The sequence below is a fragment of the Salvia splendens genome, chromosome 22, assembly GCF_004379255.2.
Source record: "Salvia splendens isolate huo1 chromosome 22, SspV2, whole genome shotgun sequence".
NCBI lineage: Eukaryota > Viridiplantae > Streptophyta > Magnoliopsida > Lamiales > Lamiaceae > Salvia > Salvia splendens.
Genome location: NC_056053.1, coordinates 12170804 through 12190696, shown reverse-complemented (window position 1 = coordinate 12190696; position 19893 = coordinate 12170804). Strand labels below are relative to the sequence as shown.

General features: G+C 35.3%; 2 protein-coding genes across 3 annotated transcripts; both read right to left on the bottom strand.

Annotated features, from left to right (window-relative positions):
* Nucleotides 1–526: 526 nt before the first annotated feature.
* Nucleotides 527–2553, bottom strand: LOC121786732. Its single transcript, XM_042185364.1, has 2 exons — nt 1362–2553; nt 527–1257 (listed from the first exon to the last, which is right to left on the bottom strand). The coding sequence occupies exons 1-2, from the start codon at nt 2551–2553 to the stop codon at nt 527–529; spliced, it is 1923 nt and encodes a 640-aa protein (XP_042041298.1).
* A 5797-nt stretch (nt 2554–8350) lies between these two features.
* Nucleotides 8351–13748, bottom strand: LOC121786169 (putative ubiquitin-conjugating enzyme E2 38). 2 transcript variants are annotated; one of them, XM_042184729.1, is made up of 10 exons: nt 13651–13748; nt 13475–13567; nt 13330–13399; nt 11020–11109; nt 10556–10877; nt 9857–9987; nt 9704–9767; nt 9397–9536; nt 9002–9313; nt 8351–8917 (listed from the first exon to the last, which is right to left on the bottom strand). In XM_042184729.1, exons 2-10 carry the CDS (start codon nt 13519–13521, stop codon nt 8648–8650), a joined length of 1446 nt encoding a protein of 481 aa, XP_042040663.1. In that variant the 5' UTR covers nt 13522–13567; nt 13651–13748; the 3' UTR covers nt 8351–8647. The 2 variants fall into 2 exon arrangements, with proteins under 2 accessions (XP_042040663.1, XP_042040664.1); XM_042184730.1 differs by having other exon boundaries at nt 13676–13706.
* Between the last annotated feature and the right edge of the window lie 6145 nt (nt 13749–19893).

The following is a 19893-nucleotide window of genomic DNA, read 5'->3' as shown; positions in this document are numbered from 1 at the left end:
TTATTAGTAGCTGCTACCAAATCCATAAAAAAAAAGTTACACACAAATCAACCAAGACTGCCTCAAACAAAAAGGATAATTTGAAGTCAGTTGGATATACTACTCCTATTAACAAATAGCAGCCTTGGATTAATCAAGTACAGCAAATAATAAGATGACAGAAACAGCTTATTTGTGCAGAATATGGGGGAAAAAAGATGATAATAGATGTGTTAACACTTAACACTAACAGTGAGTTGAAAATGCTATGGTGGAGCGACGGGAAAGAAGAAGAAGCAAGGCAACAATCCCGAAAGAAAGGACAAGATCCGAAGCTCTTGAGTAGAACCCAATTCCAAGGTGTGGATCAACATAATCAAGTGTTTCTGTTTGTTCAAAGGTTGGATAATTTTGTGGGGTGGAGCTGTAGCTGTATAGATGAGGTGCCAGCCTAAGTGCACTCATCCCCACATAAAATGGGGAAATCAGAGGCTTGTGTGCACCACCCCTCCATGCATTGAGCACCACTTGTGGAACAAGGAATCCATCAACAATCACACCACCATAGCTCTTTAAACCTCTCCACACACACACTGAAATACTTGCTGCTGCTGCTGCTTCCTCTCCCATTCATCACAAAAGCAAGCAATCCACCTGCAACATACAACATCAGCAATGCACAACCTGCCCTCCTCTCCCTATTCCCATTCACTTCTCTCTCCCATACTAACTGGACGAGCCGCAGTTGCATTAACAGCGCCACCAATGAGCTCAGCCTAACCTCCGCTAGATCAGCTTCAGCCCTTCCACGGTGCACGTCTCCTTCCATGCTCAGGACCAGCCGCAGCCACTGCCCCACCGACAGTATCACAAGCATCAATACAGAAATGGAGGATGCCACCTTAGGATATCTTTTCACATGATTAATCTGCAGTGCTACGAATACGCATGTCAGAGCGTTGGATACCAACACCATCGCCGTCTCCAAGTCTATTATTCTCCATGTCGTGCGCGCACCCTCCTCCATGTAATAGATAACGGACTGCATTGTCATGTCGTGGAAGTAGAGAGGGTCGGTTTTGGCTCGCGTACTCTTGATGCTTCCCTTGGCTTGAGAAAACTCGAGTGTCACGAGAATCTCACAGTCGCTGTTCCTGCACCCAACCATGCAGAGGCATCCGGTTTCAGCATCATAAACTCCTTCAGCTCTGATCTCAACTTGATCATTTGCATTCATTGACCAATTGAGACTGGTAAACAGAGAGCCATACTTGAGTTCTGAAGAAGAGCCCAAGCTTATCATATAGCTCATATTTGAGTGGGATGTGTTGGAAACGGTCGTTTTGTACACACTGTTTCCGACCCAAAGAGGTGAAGCGTACGCCCATGCGATTTGTTGGCCTCTTGAATTATGTAGAGACAGATCAAGTTGCATTTTATCAGAATATGTGTTCTTCCCACTCTTTTTGCGGCGCATGAGCTTCTTCTCACTTGACCCAATTTTGTGTACACGTATCTCACTTCTGGGAGGGTGATGATGCCAAATCCATCAGATTTTGTGAGATTAACAGATCCAAAGTAGCTAGAGTCATGGATGTGTCTAGTGCTCCAATACCAGCCAACGAGTTTGGGCTCATTTATGATGGTGAAGACTGAAGTGTAGCTGAGGCTCAACCTCATCCTACAGTCCGCTTTCTCATCAGCAGAGCGATTCAACGGATCTAGTAATCTGCACGCAACGCCTAAAAGCTCTCTCTTGTCATTGTCCCAAAACGCCTCCCCAATGACAGAGGAGTTGAGGCCGAAGTCTTGACCATACGTGGTATTCTGAAATGTGGCAATGTACCTCATCTTTCTCTGCAGTGGAGAGCACTGGATCGGAGTGAAGCGCAGAAAGGAACCATTATCCACCTCCAAAACTATTTTTTCTCCTGTGAACACCCAACATTGGTCATGGCCAGCACCAGAAAACATGTCAGCTTCATGACACACTCGAGAAAGAAGCGAATAGTTGTACGATGCAAGCTGTGGGAAACTGAATATGGATAACGGGTCGAAATAGCCAGGAGGGGCACAAACAGTGCTGCTCAAGCCCCCACTTATGTAGGAATTGAAAAGAGTTGGATTAGCCTTGGCAGTGTCAAGAACAGCATCAAGAATGATGGGATTGCCATCAACCACCCAAGAAGCAGATCCAACCATCATAAGATGCCTGCTCTTATCAGACCACAAACCATCTAGCCAGAATCTGATCATCCCTTGTGCCCTGCTGTGATCCGTGCCACCGTACCAGTACGGAAACTGGACGAGCAAGTAGCCTCGCACTCGGTAGACACAAGAGTCATTGGTTTTGCGATGGTCTTGGATTTGTAATCTGGCGGATTTGCGAACAAAGTTGTAATAACGAGTGTTGTTTGGTGACTTGCCAATGAGTGCTTCTTCACCAGTGTAGTAAGATGTGAAAAAAGAAAGCGTAGAGTATAATTCGTCAGCACTAACAGTTGGGATGGATTTGGAATCTACCCAAGAAGAAGAAGAAAAGAAAAACAAGCATACAGAAATGAACAGCTGCATTATGAATGATACAACAAGCTATCAAGTGCAACAATATCCAAAATTTCAGACACAAATGCACTAGCAAGTAGTGCCAATAGTCAACTACAACTTCCTCGAATTTGCTGGCATGATAAATTAATTGAACTAATATTTTATTTGGTACTAGCTTTCACCAAACTTGATTAGATTATTAATTTCTCCATCTACTGATAAATATCCCATTTTTAATTGCCTCGGATATTAAGAAATTATTTGATATTATAATAAAAGGTAAGTTTAGTGAGTTAGTCGAATTTAGGGTCCATTTGCCAAAAATCCTAAATGAAATGAGATATTTATTGTCCATCGGACGAAAAAGAAAAAATGAGATATTTAATGGCAGACGAAGGGATCGAGTACTTTGAACACCAATAGAAGGGTAAATTTTTAACATAGTCAACGCCCTTAAGCCAATCCTCCAATAGAAAGGTATTTTTTTTACTACAAATGAAAAATTTGTTATTAAGTTCAAAATATGATGCCTAGTCACTGGATTAAAAAATTGGCAGTTTACTAATGAAAAAACAATTCAATTATACTTGCACGTGAGATGCTACAATTTCGAGTTGACTATTAGCGCTCCTATTCCATTACTTCTTGAGAGAAATGATTTACTAACTTAACGTCTTATCATAATTACTAATTTGTAAATGGTTTTGAGCCTATGGAGCTTTTTAACTATTCTAGTGTGGTTGTGGTGTGGTGATTGTACATCATAATAGCGATAAATTAACAAAAATCGTATATATAAAGTTGGGGTATATTTGTCATTTTATATCATTTACAATAATTAAGGTAGTTACTTATTTTAATTATACTTTAATTTTACATTATAACCCCCAATGTCAACTAAGAAATGGACTATAATACATTAAACCAAACATAAAAAAATGCTTAAATTTTTAATAAAAATATTTAATTTTCAGAATTTAAACAAATATTTTACGTCATGTTTTTTTTATAATTTTAACTAAAATATGAAAATGAGTTAAAAGAAAAAAAAACAGTGAAAATACTGATAATCAAATTAATAATGATTAAATAAAATTTAATTTTAAAAAGAATATAATAATATAGTATATTATAATATTATTTGAAGATTAATTTTATAGTATATTACTCCAATATATCCAATTTCCTTCAATACTTAACGTCTTTAATTATAAAATAATAATTCTTATAAACTTATTTTCATAAATTTATTTAAATTATTTTTTATTCCAAAATTTTATTATATACGGAATATTTTTTAATTTGGATCACGTATGTACATTGTATTTTATTTCACTTTCTTCAACTATTTTAATATGTGTGATTTGGATATAATTTGAAGCTTATAATTTCAAAATTACATGGACAAATATGCAAAGAAAGGTCAATACATTTTAATTTGGTACTATTGTCAAAATTACATGAATGAAGATTTAATTATATAGTACTATATATTTTGAATACATAATTAATTACACTTGAAGAATGTATCACTAGCATATGGGGCCGCTAAGTGTAACAATCTTCAATAATCGAATTACCTCTATTATGCTAATCACAAAATAATTTTATAATATGATTTAAAAATTATAGGGATTTATTATATAATTTACTATATCAATTTTTTTGGTAGTCATACAATTAAATGATATGTCACATGTTATGTCATAGGTTGCTATCATCAAATCATCCCTATATTGTTATTATTTAACGCAATATGAAAATAATTATGAAATTTATACTACAATATTTTAGTGAAATGTTGAAATCATAGTGATTTATCATATAATTTCAACTTTTCATAATCTTAACTATTTACGCAGCACGAGCTATACATTAGAAGATTGAATTATATGTACTAATTCAAACAATCTCTCGTCATCTGACGCGTATTATATTTTTAATAATAAATTATAGCAATGTCATACATCACATAATATCATTTAATAATAATAGTTTCTTAATTATATAAAATTTTCATTTTGAAATCTTATCAATGGATATTACACTATATAAAATACAGAAATATTATATACTAGCAAAATACTCCCTCCGTCCCACTCAAGATGGCCACATTCTTGAGTGACACGGGATTTTAGGAAGTGTGGTTAGGTGGAATAAAGTAAAGATGAAAAATGTAGTTGAATATTTTAATGAGGATAGAGGGGTTATTTCCAAAATTGGAAAGTGGTCATCTTGATTGAGACAAGTAAAAAAGGAAATGTGGTCATCTTGAATGGGACAGACAGAAATATATTAAAGAAGTTTAAATGAATTTTTTTTTGCAAAAAAATTTGTTCTCTTTTGAAATATCTACCAATATGTACTAAAATACTTTCAAAATTAAAAGTTAGAAACTAAAAAAATATATATCAGTAGTTTTAAATAGGGGTGAGCAAAACAACCGAAAACCGAATATCCGAACCGAACCAAACCAAAATTTTGAAATTCGGTTCGGTTTTTTCGGTTTTTCGGTTCGGTTTTAAAAATAAAAAAATTTTGGTTTTTCGGTTCGGTTCGGTTCGGGCGAAGAAAAAAACCGAAAAACCGAAAAACCGAATTATATATATATTCTATTAATTTAATATATTATATTATATATAATATTTATATATATATATTCTTTTAATATATTCTACTATATAATATATATTATATGTATTATTAATTTTATATTATATATAAATATTCTATTAGTATATATAAAATAAAATAAAATACACATATATAAATATATATTTATATTATATTTATTTTTTTCAGGTTTTTCAGTTTTTTTTTCGGGTTTTTCGGTTTTGTTCGGGTTTTTCGATTTTTTAAGTTCGATTTTCGGTTTTTCGATTTCGGTTTGTCGGTTTTTCGGGTTCGGTTTGGTTTGGATTTTGAACTAAATTCGGTTTTTCGGTTTTGGCAAAAAACCGAACCGAAACCCGAATGCACACCCCTAGTTTTAAATATATACGGCATGATACAAGAGAAATTTGAATTAAAAGAGTGTTTTGCCCAATTTTACTTTGTAGAAAATAGAACAATTTATTTATCGCTATACCATTGTGACAATTCAAATAAAATGAATAAAAAATCTATTCCATTAAAATACTATGAATAATTATTCTATCTAAATTTTTATTATGAATCTTTTAATAAACATAGATATTTTCAAGAATAAAATTAATTACATATTTTTAAAAATAATATAAATAAAGAAAACTTGTGATAGTATAATTTTCCTCTTATAGTTGTAATAGGGTCAAATTAGTCATAGAAGTATGTAATTAATGATGCTATCAATTCAAAATAATTTTAGTCTTATATACAATTTGTATATACAATTTTTGTTAATTTATCTCTACTCTTAATTTTAAGTGGTAAACTCGACACCCACATTGAACCCAATAATTAATAACGAAATGAAGTTGTACATTGTTTTGCTAATTCATTAATGTTGAGCATTTATATTTAAAAGCAAAGATGTTCAAGTCTTCTTCTTTAGCAAAGGTGTTCTAGTCTTCTTCATTGTGAATTGGTCGTTGAACAGATCAGCATAGAATTGGCATGATCAATTCCTTATAGAAGTAAAGAATGCAGTCATTCTAAGGTTTCCTTCCTTGGTTAGCTAACAATACTGGCTAGGGTGAGATAGCACTAAAAGGATCTAACAATACACATAACTCTTTATTGCTACTCCTATTAACTAAAAGATGAAGATTCAATTATTGTTACTTATTGTAAATAACATACAACATACGATATTGATTATGCATAGCTTTGATTCAATAGGTGTGAGTTTCTCGCGATCCAAATTAATCCTTATATAGTATGCAATATTAATTAATCTAAGGTGGTGCTATTTTTGTCATTGCACTTAATTGTGTGATAAGAAACTGTTTTATCAATATCCCGAAAAGGAGTTCATAAAAAGGTTTTATTATTTTCTGTAAATTCTAAATTTTATAACATATAGTACTCCCTTTGTACCTTAAAAATTGTTACCATTTGAAGAGACATGAATTTTAAGAATTGTAATAGAAAGTGGGTTGAAAAAATAAATGAAATGTGAATCCTATTTTTATGTACTACCTCATTTCCTTAAAATATACACTATTTCCATTTTGGTTTGTCCTTAAAAATAGAAACTTTCTAAACTTTATATTGGATCCCACAATCCATTAACACTATTTTCACTATTTTTTCCTTCATATCTCTAACTTTACCAATTTTTTTCTCCATCTATTATTTTATCAATTCTTCTCGCTTACTTTATTAATTATGCATTAAAACTCGTGCCGTTTCAAAAGTTTATATTTTTCAATAAAGGAAATAATAGTTTTATACTCCCTCCGTCCCGTGTTACTTGCACTATTTTCCTTTCTGGGCGTCCCAAGTTATTTGCACTCTTTCCATTTTTAGTAGAAATTATCACCTACAGCCGCAATTGTTGACTTTGCTATACACTCATTCCTTAATCTCCGTGCCGAAAAGTAAATGTGCGACTAACCCGGGACGGAGGGAGTAATAAAATATGAGTGAGAATGAGAATATAGAATCCACTACCAAAAGTGGTAACAATGAAAGGTAACAAATTTTTGGTGACAAACTAAAATAGAAATAGGTGACAAATTTTTAGGGACGTAGGAATTAACCTCTATCTAAATATATTTGTGTTTGCTCCTAGTGCAATTTCAATTTATAAGACGATCAATCTCAAAGTAATGGAGTACTACATTTTAGGGTTGTTCGGTTTGCAAGATTGTATTTTAGGATTAAATATGTAATCTGTTTGGTTTTATGATTTGAGTCCCAAATTCAATCCTAGATAGATTATCATATGATAATTGGTCATAGGCAACGGGAAGTGATCAATTGCTAACTCACTCTGTAGTTGCTAACTACAACTAATTTAAGACCATATGATTATAGAAATCTAGTGGTCTAAAATTTGCCACGTGTAATTTTAGTTTTTATTAATTAAATCGAAAAAGATAAAAAAAATCCTACCAAATTAGGGTTTTGGACGAAAATGTCAATAGTGTTTTGAAAATATCAACACAATGCTTTGAGAATGTCAACACATTGCTTTAAGAATGACATTCTACATGTATTATATTTACATATTTTTTATACTATGTTGACATTTGTTGTACGAAAAAATTGAAAATTTTCAAAAAAAATTTCAAATTTTGACATCGTAACATGTGCAAGTGAGATCTCGTTAGAATCATTATAAAATTATCTTTAATTTGATATATGTTGTGCGAAAAAATAATTTAAATAGAGAAAGTTATATGCGTTTTAAAGTTATGTAATATTTTTCAAAAGTTAGCTACAACTAATGTTGTAAATTGACTTTAATACTCTTATTGCCGTTTTTTGTTGATCCTATGACATTTCGGGGCTGATGATCTAGGCCCTTGATTTGAATATCTAAAGGTTATTATTTAATTGTAGTTAGCAATTAAGTAATGAGTTAGCAATATAACGCTCCACATAGCCAACCCCCTTCAATTAAAATAATCTCATAACTCAATCATAGAGTATATCTTAATATTACTATTTTATCTAGAAAATCAATCACCACTTATCCACTCATGAGTTTGAATCATCATAATAAAAAACGAAGGACCATTTATTGATCCTACTTTTTTTTGATAAAAGAAAGATTAACTTCAAATTAAGTAAGCATATAATTTTCACAACGATTATTACTAGGATCTGTTAACATATACGTCCCATTGAAAATTTGTTACACCTAGTTAAAATTTATTAACCTTAATGAAAATATAAATAGGTCTGAAAACTGATCAGGGTCGGATTCCAACATTATGCACGTAAATTTGCTACATTGTAATTTAGACATATGGGCTGCTCGAGCATAAACGTGACGTCATAGTAATTTACAGAATGCTAAAATCATATATACACATTGTATTGTCTGTCAATATAGACTTGTTACTAGAAAAATTCATGAGAAACCAAGGTATGTACTTCCCACAACGATGTAAGCAGATTGTGTCACGATTGCAAATTCTGATCTACGAAACAAGCTATAAACTCAATAAGGTGAAGGCCACACGAGATGTGGCTATTCCGTTTTACTACCTTTCTTCGCTGCAGCTAGGAACTCCTGACAACCATCGGCTTCAATATCCATAAATGTCTTTACCAGACGAGTGATGCACTGCCCCAGCGTCTCCTTGAACTGCTCCGAGCATCTCCTGTTGTCTTTGTCAGCATCATGAACGCCACCTCTGACAAGGCAGCCCACTTCAGCTCCGTTCAAGTAGGCCACACAGGACACCAAAATGTAACGTGCATGCTTCCGGAAATACCCCACCACAAAGTCCTCAAAGTGCTACAAGGGAAAGCAATGTAAGAGCATATCATGCATGATACACACATGAAGTTGATTTTGCAAAGGCGAGTGAGCTATTCATACCTTGGGTGGCTTCTGCATGCTGTAAATCATTGTCTTCAAGGAATATATGAATGTGTTCTCGTTATACGCAGAGGAGCTATCCTCCCCTCTTTTTGTTCCCATTTCCCCCTCATACCCAGGCTCATTAAAGTAGGGTTTTGCATTTAATATCAAACCTTGTATGGAGACCAACACTTGTAGTGCAGTTGACTGGTCCGGGATCCACTTCTCCTTTCTGCTCCCGCTCCATGTGTTCAGAAGGCTAAGGCACACTTTCCCAGAATCGTACAAGTTAGGATTGATTCGGAGACCACCTGAATGGTAATAGACTTCCTGCCAAAAATAGAGAGCAACAAGTGAATCTTTAGCTCAATGGAGATAATAACCAGGGGGGTCTAGGATCAAGAGAAACATACGGGTGGAATAGCAGGATATTTGCTGGGGAAGTAGACATCAAAGAAAAAGAGACCATCATGGTACGGTGTTCCTTCCGCCCCGATTATCACTGCTCTCAAAAGATCCATCCTTGATTCGTAAACCCTCACATATACCTCAGCTGGTGGACAAAGAGTATAAGAAGATTATGAATTCATAATGGGAAGAAAGATGAGATGTGTGCTATGCCATAAGCATAGACCGGGGATGATCGATTGTTTCATCTTCTCCGTGTAAACCACATTCACAGGCTGGTCATAAAATTTAAAAGATACTTGTACAACTTACCTGGCAAATTTTTTTCAAGAATCTTCCATTCTTCTTGTATTCTCTTCGCCCAGTTCTTTGATGCCTATACCACAGATCAAAGATATATTTATAAGCAGATTTTATATGAAAATTGACATGATTAAGTAAGTACTCATACAGACTCGCCCTCACCACTTCAGAACACTTTCTTGTGGAGTAATAATGATCCGAGTGGTCATCAACAGTGTCAAATTTTGCAAAATTGTCAAACTTGTACACAATTTTGTCAACCACCTTCACCGGCCCTGTCCGCAGTGAACTCCCTGTTGAAAATGCAAACTTACATTATCAGCAGAATTTGAATCCCAAATAAAAATTAATTTAGTTCATGAAATTTTATGGACCCCAAAGAAGGTTCCAAATATCCATAGAGGGCTTCCCGAACAGGTAACAGTTTCCGACTCCAAGTGCCTTTCCTTCGATGGCATGTTTAGATGACAATTGTCAAATAGCTATTACTGACAAGTGCCAATCATTAACAACATGGATGTATAGGGGGCAGTAAAACATTGTTTTCATGACTGGTATCAATATATGGAGGCACAGGTTAGTTCCTTTTAATAAGTAAAGGCTTCATTCCCATATTTACGAGTAAAACAATCCCTCAGAGTTGTGAACTCAGATTGGCAGTAGTGCCCAAGGCCGAGGATGTCATCTAACCTAGAATAGGATCCATCCATTTTGAAAGTACGTTCGACTCATATTTAGTTGCCTACATCCATGTTGTGAACTGCTCAACATAGTTGAAGATCCTTCTTTTGGCAGCACTTCAACGACCATAGACATTCAGAATTTCAGATAAGATCAAACTAGGAAAGATAAGTTGCAAACCTGAATGTGTTGAAGTGCTTGGGCCCTTGACTGGGATCTGTGTATCATTTTTAGGAGAACCCCGAAACCAGGGGACAGGCGCCTCAACTCCAGGTGGAAGCTCCATGTTATCAAAATGTGCTTCCAAATGATCATTGTCATCATAAATCATACCATCATAATCTGAATCCATCCACTCATCCTCTCCAAAGTATAAACTAGAGCTGAAATCATCTGCATAATCTTCTAATTCTTCACCACCAACATTTGATGTTGCCATGTTATCTCCAGATTCTTCATCTGCTAAACCACAAACACCAACAGAAGAATTCGAGAGGACTTTCTGTTCAGAAACAGAAAGAAATTATTTCAATAATTTTTTCACCACTGAGGTAAAGAAGAAATCAGAAGAGAATTATAGGTTGTTATTTCAACAGTAAAATTATAAGAGGGTAGCTATCTGGATAGCTAAGCACTCAGAGTACCTTTCCTTTGGCACTTCCATCAACTTCACTATCCATCAAGGAAGCATCATCACCGTCTTCTAACATGTCAACATCTATTATTTCAGGAACCTTCAAGAAATTTGGAATGATAGGTTAATGGATGATGTAAGGTTACATTCACAAAACCAGTTACCGGGGAAGGGAATAGACAGACAAAGGTATCAGTATAAGCATATGCCGTGAGAAGTGCATAGAGTTCAGAAAGTTCATTAGGGGGTAAACAAAGAAGAAGAAAAATGGAGATTTACACAGACATACTAACATTCTTGAACCTAGGGGGATTAGAGGACCCACAAGAAACAGGTGGCAGAATTGATGCTTAAGATGATGAAGCTAATTCAAAAACGAACCATATGAAACCAAAAATATGCAACTATAAACATCATACGCTCAATTTCTACACACTTCCCTGTCAAAAAAAAGTCAGCAGTATCTCCCTACCCAAGATGCTACTGAAATCAGTATGCACATTGACTTTGTGATGCATTAATGGTTATACCAAGATGAATGAGAATTCAACCCAAACTTTATATTGAAACAAGTAAAACTAAGAGAATAAAAAACAAAACGCAGGAAAAATTGCAAACGAAAACAGACTTGCAGGACCCTCAATCAGTGTTGTCAAAATGTCGTTCGGGTCGCTCGGGTCGCCCGGGTCGAGACCATCACTACCCTAACATGGGTGGGTTGATCGAGATACAGGGTCGCCGCTGGGTCGCCTGGGTCGAGTGGATCGGTTGGGTCGCCCTAAACACATGCTATCTCTGATTTTCTCAAATCTCTCACATGTTTTCTAACTCTCTCAATCACAATTCTCTATATACATGCATGCACCACATCAAACTTTTCAAACCTACTTTCTACACTTTAGAATTCGGCCTCTTCACTCCTAAACAAATAAACAATTCAAAGATCTTTTGTTGCCACCCTTCATATATTCTTTTGTTTTGATATTTTCAGACAATGGTTTCAATTATTTATTGTGTTATGACTTATAAATTGTTTTGATATTTTGATCATTTCTATTTTTCCACTTTATCTCTATTCACATGAATTGCGTCTACATTTATATTATTTGATATATTATAAACATTAGAGCAATATATTTATTTTACTATTTAATATTAAAAGGCAAAAAAATTAGCGTAGATTTGTGGGTCTCTCGACCCCGTCGACTTGTCGACCCGTGACCCGAGTTTTCACCTCATCGACGCGATGCGCCCCGCGACCCTAACAACACTGCCCTCAATTAAAATAATTTTTCGGTTACCCAGAAAATCGCCTAATATTTTAAGAGTAAAGGTCAATTTTGGTCTTAAACATATGACTAAATAGCGAATTTGGTCCAAAACATTCACTTTTTAAAAAACAGATGCATAACAAATGAAATATTATGGTTCTGTCAAAAAACTAACGGTCATGCCACTGTGCAATTAGCGTTGACCGTTAGTTTTTGACGGAACCATAAAAAAAGAACTACTTCGGCCATATTTTCATTTGTATTTTGGTCATATATTTAGGATCAAAATTGACCTCCACTTATATTTTAAGTGCTATGATAAGTGCTATGGGGCTGTAGAGAAAATCTCCAACATATCACAAAACTTTCAACTATAAAAACACGAAAATAAAGCCTTGTGTGTGTCTGCAGCTGACTTCATAGTCCTTCTACAGCTATGACTCTTAGTCTAAATAGATAAGATCCCTAAAATCATCTCTAACGTTTTGACTTTTGAGATTATTTTCCTTACACAATCATCATAATGTGGCTACTTTAAACCAAATCACCTATTTTAGTGACCAAGAAAACAGAGTGTAACTGAGAATCAGAAAGGAAATAACAAAAGTGGTACAAGTAACAGAGAAAATGTGCTAATCACAGCAAGGCTCGCTTTCAAATATCAAGAAATAAGTGTTCAGATTCTTTTCATGAACATATACGCATTTCATATACAGCAAAACAATTGCAAAAGTTGTTCAGAAGTTCACTGCATAGGAGTTCGAAACAGGGGAATCAAGTTAGGCATCCATTATAGGGGTAAAATCCATAACTTCTTCAAAGTCCAATAATTCCAAAAATCCATAACTTCTTCAAAGTCCAAAAATTCCAATGATTCCAAAAAAAATATACATGATCTCAAAACTCACAGTTGCATCTTATGAATAATTTCACTTGGATCACAAACCATCAGCAGAAAACACAATACGCAACCAACATTCCAACAATAACAATTGATAAAAAAAAAATACATAAAGACAATTTAACAAGAAAAAGAAGAAATATCTGACCTCGAATTTTGATTTAGAAGAGCGATCCATCGCCGGCGGCGGCACCTCTTTGCTTCCGCCATCCGAAAACCTGCGCAATTGGAAAATCTTGAATCATGCACGTACAGATTCCACACACAGAATAAAAAGAAGCTTCGAGAAATACTTGGAATTGAGAGCGATGTATTGCGGAAACGCGGTGGCGGACTCCATGAGACAGATATACAAAAGCTAGGGCAGAAATTGTACTAATGTATTCCTGAATTAGGAGAATTTCCCATTATCGGAGTTGAGGTGTGAGGGTTCAATATGATTCGCAGATTTTATGTAGACAAGGCTTACAAGAGAAGGAGAGAGAGACACACACATAAGTGTTTTCTTCCTCGGATTCGCGCCTACGAAGTGAGTTTGCAGTTGCAGGTACGCGTCGTCGTTTTAATTGATTATAATAATTATAAATTAATTATGATTTAAATAGACCTTTGGTCGCACTCGTGCTCCGCAAGCTTAAATTTTGATTTTCATATATATTTTCCTTCCCGTATTCAAATACTGTTGCACTAAATAGGGAATCAGGTAGGGATGTCAATCGGGCTGGCCCGTCGGGTTTCGGGCCAACCCTACTCGGGTTGCGGGTCAATCGGGTGCGGGCTAATCGGGTTGTGATTTCTTTCGGGTTATAAAAGCTCAGCCCTAACCCTAAAAGCTCGGGTTTCGGGCTAGCCCAGCGGGTTAATCGGGTTTCTACCGATAATATTAACATGCGATCAATCCAATATATAATGATTGAAATTACTAATATTCATACAATGTAAAACATTTAATTATGATATATTTAAGATATATGCTTAAACTCAATCATAAACATGATCAAATAGTAATATTTGAGATATTTCGTAAAATTTTAATGCATGTTTTAGAAATTTAAATATATTTTTTTGTGAATTTGAAGTTTTTAATTTATTTATCAATTATTATATTAATAAAAATTAAATATATAATTTGTATATTTAATATAAAATTGAAAGTTATTTTTTTAATTAATATTAATCAATGAAATGTCGAATTGAGAGTAAAAAAAATAGAATAATAGAAATTTTATCGGGTTTTCGGGCCAGCCCATCGGGTTTTCGGGTCTGGCCCTAATGGGTTGCGGGTTAATCGGGTGCGGGCTAATCGGGTTGTGATTTTATCGGGCTAGAAATTTCCAACCCTAACCCTATAAATTTGGCGGGCTATTCGGGCCAGCCCACGGGTTACGGGCTACATTGACATCCCTAGAATCAGGTATACATGAAAATTTAAAATACTCATAAGATATGTTAGGGATTCATATGGAATGGCCTCCCTCAATAAATTTGTAGTTTCAGAAAATATTCAGTAGTCCTTCCCTATCACTATGTCACTATAAGGTGGTGTGTCCAACTAATTATTTTTTAACAAATAAAATATAAAAGGGCCCATAGAAAACATTCATTTTACTACTTTTATGGAATCACATAATATAAATATGGAAATTACTACTATATGGTATATTGCATATTTATATATAACATGTGATACAATAATAATAATATCTTATATGCATCGTTAATAAAAAATAAAATCATACTAACACTTGCGAGTATTCTTTTATGGGTATGAATACGATTATCTTTTTTTCTTATTTATTATGTATATAAATAAATATATTATACACATCAAGCGTGACCATAATTTAATTGTATTTGCATATTAACCTATTGAGTAAATATATAATCATTTATACGCACTATAAAAGATAGAAAAATTACATTATGGGGATGCTTTTTAATTTATGTAGAATTTTCAATTATATGCATACATAAATATATTTATGCGTCCAAATAAGAAAAAGAAAATCATACACGTAATATAATACTAACAAAATGCTGTAGGATTATAATTTTTATTGCGGTACATATTGGATATTATTATTATAGTAAATGCATGTATAAATATGAAATATGTGAGGAGTGTGTGCATAAGTGAGCTCAGCCCAATAACCAAGTCAGCCCAAGAAGAGAAAAGAGAGTGCAAGTTCAAGCTCATGAATTAGCCGTTGGAAAGTTAGGCAGTTATATTTTTGTTTTGTGTTTTGCCTTTTCTTCTTCTTGATTCAGCCGTGTGAGGCAGTTAGGTTACAGGAGTATATAGTGTGATTCTCAGCTCCTATTGAGGATTGATTGATCATTGTAATCTCACAACTTTTCTTGAATAAGATCTCCCACACATTTCCCTCAAAACACTCATCTTCTTCCTCTCGATCTCTTAATTCACTCCCAACTCATAACAATTTGGTGCCGTCTGTGGGAAAATGCCGGAGAGGAGATTGATTTCAGAATGGCTGCGCGATTGGAGGCGGAGAAATTCACCGGGAAGAACGATTTTGGGTTATGCCGATTAAAGATCAAGGCGATGCTCATTCAACAAGGCTTACCTGCAGCTCTGGAGGAGAAGGATCCAGATGCGAAGGCTGGGGAAGGGCTGGATGAAAAGGCGAAGATCAAGCTAGCTGAAATCCACGCTAAGGCGCATAGCGTGGTGATTCTATGCCTTGGTGATAAGGTGTTAAGGGAGGTTTCAAAGGAAACCGCAACTGTTGGGATCTTGGCTAAGCTAGAGAGCTTGTACATGACCAAGTCTCTTGCCAACCGCCTGTGTATGAAATAGATGCTGTATCCATACAGATTCTCAGAAGAAAGAGGAATCAGCGAGTAGATAGAGGAATTCAACAAAGCCGTGGATGATCTTGAGAACATTGATGTTCAAATCAATGATGAGGATAAAGCTATCATGCTCCTCAATGCCCTGCCAAAGAATTATGACCACTTGAGGGGTGCAATGGTGTATGGGAGGGAAAAGACTATCACCATCACTGAGGTGCAGTCAGCTCTAAGGGCAAAAGAGCTGCAAAAGGGGGTAGCAAAGGAAGTTATCCCAGAGAGTCTTCACGTCAAGAAATTCAAGAAACAAAAATTCAAGAAAAAACCCGAGGAAGGGAAATCTGTTGGCTCAGACCAGAAAGAGACTAGATCCTGCCATTGGTGTAAAAAGCCTGGCCATCTCAAGAAGGATTGTTACGCATGGAAGAAGAAACAAGCTGAAGGTAATTCTCACCCAACTACTGATTGTTTTGAAGAATGCTCTCCACCAGAAATTTTAAATATTATGGAAAGTGGTTTGAGTGGTGTATGGATTATGGATTCTGGTTGTAGTTTTCATATGTGTCTACATAAATCTTGGTTTCATGATATGCAAGAAGCTACTGGTTCAGTGTTGCTTGGTAATAACCATGTGTGCAAAGTAAGAGGGATTGGTACTGTTAAATTGAGAATACATGATGGACCTGTTAAGTTGCTGAGTGAGGCCAGATATATCCCAAAAGTTAAGAGGAATTTGGTTTCATTGGGATTGCTTGAGGTGAAATGCTTCACATTCATCTCATTTGGAGAAAGAATAGAGGTCAGGAAAGGCCAACACACCATTATGGTTGCTGAAAGAAGGAACAACCTCTATTATCTGTTGGCAAAAGCAGTCACTGGGGATGCAAATTCAGCCATGGTGGATGATATGAAGCTATGGCATGAGAGGTTGGGACACCTTGTGAAATCATGCTTAATTCCAGGAGATGCAACCTCAAAGCTTGACTCCTGTGAGCATTGTGTGCTTGGAAAGGCAAAAAGAACTCCATTCCCTACAGGTACTCATCACTCTGATTCTCCTCTAGAATATGCTCACTCAGACTTGTGGCCCTGCACCAGTTAACACTCTTGGTGGGAAAAGATATTATATGACTATTATTGATGATTATAGTAGGAAAGTCTGGGTTTATATCTGAAGGGGTAGGCAGCGGAAGCGTGCGTTCTAACGGATCACATAAAATTCTGATCTATTTAGCAGATTATTTAGAAAAATTCTATTCACGTAATTTTCACATGTACCATGCTCATAACTTGAATTTAAACATGCTTTAGCACAAATAATCCCTAAAACACGCTTGCTGTGGAGTTAGCCAATTTACCTCGTTGATTCACTAAATAATCGAAGATGGCTCGCGTCTTCTCCACGTGAAGATCTTGAGTACTAAACCACGGATCTTCGGACTGGTTCTCGGACTGTAATATGATATCAGTGTGTGCTGATCTTACCAGAGAACTATGACTTAAATAAAGAAGACAGAAATCCTCTCTCCCGGAGGAGAGGGAAATCGTCCCCTATGTGAATAGGGATGGGGACGAAATTTTGGAAGAAAATACAAGTTTATTTTTTGTCTCCTTTATTCTCCTATTTATATTTAGTCACATATTGAGCCCAGTCAGGGATCTATGGAAGAATTTGGATATGGCCTCCCCCAATTAGTCTGTTACTAATTAAATTGAACCCACAATTTAATATAAGCTTATATTGGAATATTACGAGCAGCCACTACAGAAGTAATATTGCACTGCCCATCCAATTCCGAAATTACAAATATTCCGGGTTTCCATTTGTTTGTCATCAATTTGCCGCGCTTACGATAGAAACGTCCATTAATTAATCAATATCTGCTATGGATTTAATTAATTAACATATTATTATCTCCAAGAGTGGACTTAGCAAGAAACACTTATTTATTATTCATAGAGTAATCAAACTCCAACTAGCTAGGTTCCGAATAATAAAACCTTGTTTCGAACTCCGAATAATAAAACCTTGTTTCGAACTCCTCTTGTGGACATTATCAAACGAGACTCACCTCGCGCACGATTCAATATAATAGCAACCCTAGCACCGCTAGATATTAATCACCACTACCCAATATACCAGGATTCTTGGGTTGCGAAAAACTCGCAACTTTTGGTAAGTCAAAGTAGTGCATAATCAATACCGTATGCTCAATGCTAACGTACATTGATTAAGAAATTAATTATTAAGACCTCGTCTTTAAGTAGATAGCATAAAGACTCGTCTTACCTTATAGTAGACGACGCCCATAACCGGTTTACTAAAACAAAGACTTAGACTTTGTTACATTGCTTATACATTTAAATATGCAATAAACATCCATTAAATGTAAAACATAACAATATTATGACAAAAATAATCTGTTTCATTCCTTTGGAAAATAACATATAGAGTTTCACAGTATTAAATCACTCAAAAGGTGATTTCTAGTATACAAACTCTAACAATCTCCCACTTATACTCAAAACAGCTTTCAAGTATATAAAATATAGGTGCACACGTCTAATTCTCCCACTTATACTGAAAGCGAGTTAAGGTCTTGAATGAGTCGAACTCCCATCCCTTCAACATGGCGTTCGAACGGTTTCACCGCCAATGCCTTTGTAAAAGGATCTGCTAGGTTGTTCTCTGACGCAACCTTGACCACTTGTATGTCTCCTCTCTGCACTATATCTCTAATGATATGATACTTCCTCTCAATGTGTTTTCTCGCTTTGTGAGCTCTTGGTTCTTTCGAGTTTGCCACAGCACCAGAATTGTGTTAGAGTTTGTATACTAGAAATCACCTTTCGAGTGATTGAATACTGTAAAACTCTATAAGCTATTTTCCAATAAATAAAACAGATTATTTTTGTCATAATGTTGTTATGTTTTACATTTAATGGTTGTTTATTGCATATTTAAATGTATAAGAACGTAACAAAGTCTAACTCTTTGTTCTAGTAGACCGGTTGTGGGCGTCGTCCAATTTAAGATAACACGGTCAGTTCTGAACAAAGAAAAAGCAGAATTTCACAACCCAGATAGGCCTAGACTACCTATCGTGAAAGGTTGCAATGTCAGTCCGATTATTTCTAAGCCTTATTGAAATAAGATGACGTTGGTGTGGTATAACACTGAATGGATCTAACAGCAAGACATGTCTTTATGCTATCTACTGAAAGACGAGGTCTTGATAATTAATTTCTTAATAAATGTACGTTAGCATTGAGCATACGATATTGAATATCTACTACTTTGACTTACCAAATGTGCGGATTTTTCGTCACCCAACGATCCAGATATATTGGGTAGTGGTGATCGTTATCTAGCGGTGCTAGGATTGCTATTACGTTGAATCGTGCGCGAGGAGAGTCTCGTTTGATAACATCCACGAGAGGAGCTCGAAACAAGGTTTTATTATTCGGAACCTAGCTAGTTGGAGTTTAATTACTCTATGAATAATAAATAAGAGTTTCTTGCTGAGTCCACTCTTGGAGATTAAAATATGTTAATTAATTAAGTCCATAGCATACATTAATTAATTAATGGATGTTTCCATCTTAAGCACGAGAAATAAATTGCTTACTTAAAAAGGAAACCCGAAATACTCGTAATTTTGGATTTGGAGAGGCAGTGCAATATTACTTCTGTAGTGGCTGCTTGTAATATTCCAATATAAGCTTATATTAAATTTTGGGTTCAATTTAATTAGTAAAAAGCTATTTGGGTGAGGCCTGATCCGAATTCTTCCTCAGATCCCTAACTGGGCCCAATATGTGACTTAATATAAATAGGAGAATAAATGAGACAGAAAGGTAGAGGAATAATAATTATTACTCAGAATTTTCGTCCCCCTCA

Bases quoted from the DNA above. Each gene is read 5' to 3' on its own strand.
- LOC121786732 (XM_042185364.1), bottom strand. From the start codon at position 2,553: ATGCAGCTGTTCATTTCTGTATGCTTGTTTTTCTTTTCTTCTTCTTCT. The intron at 1,258-1,361 runs GTACGCTTCACC...GCTCTTCTTCAG, and splicing joins GGCCAACAAATCGCATGGGC to AACTCAAGTATGGCTCTCTG.
- LOC121786169 (XM_042184729.1), bottom strand. From the start codon at position 13,521: ATGGAGTCCGCCACCGCGTTTCCGCAATACATCGCTCTCAATTCCAA. The intron at 11,110-13,329 runs GTCAGATATTTC...AATTTCTTGAAG, and splicing joins CTTCTAAATCAAAATTCGAG to GTTCCTGAAATAATAGATGT. The intron at 9,768-9,856 runs GTGAGGGCGAGT...TCTGTGGTATAG, and splicing joins CAAGAAAGTGTTCTGAAGTG to GCATCAAAGAACTGGGCGAA.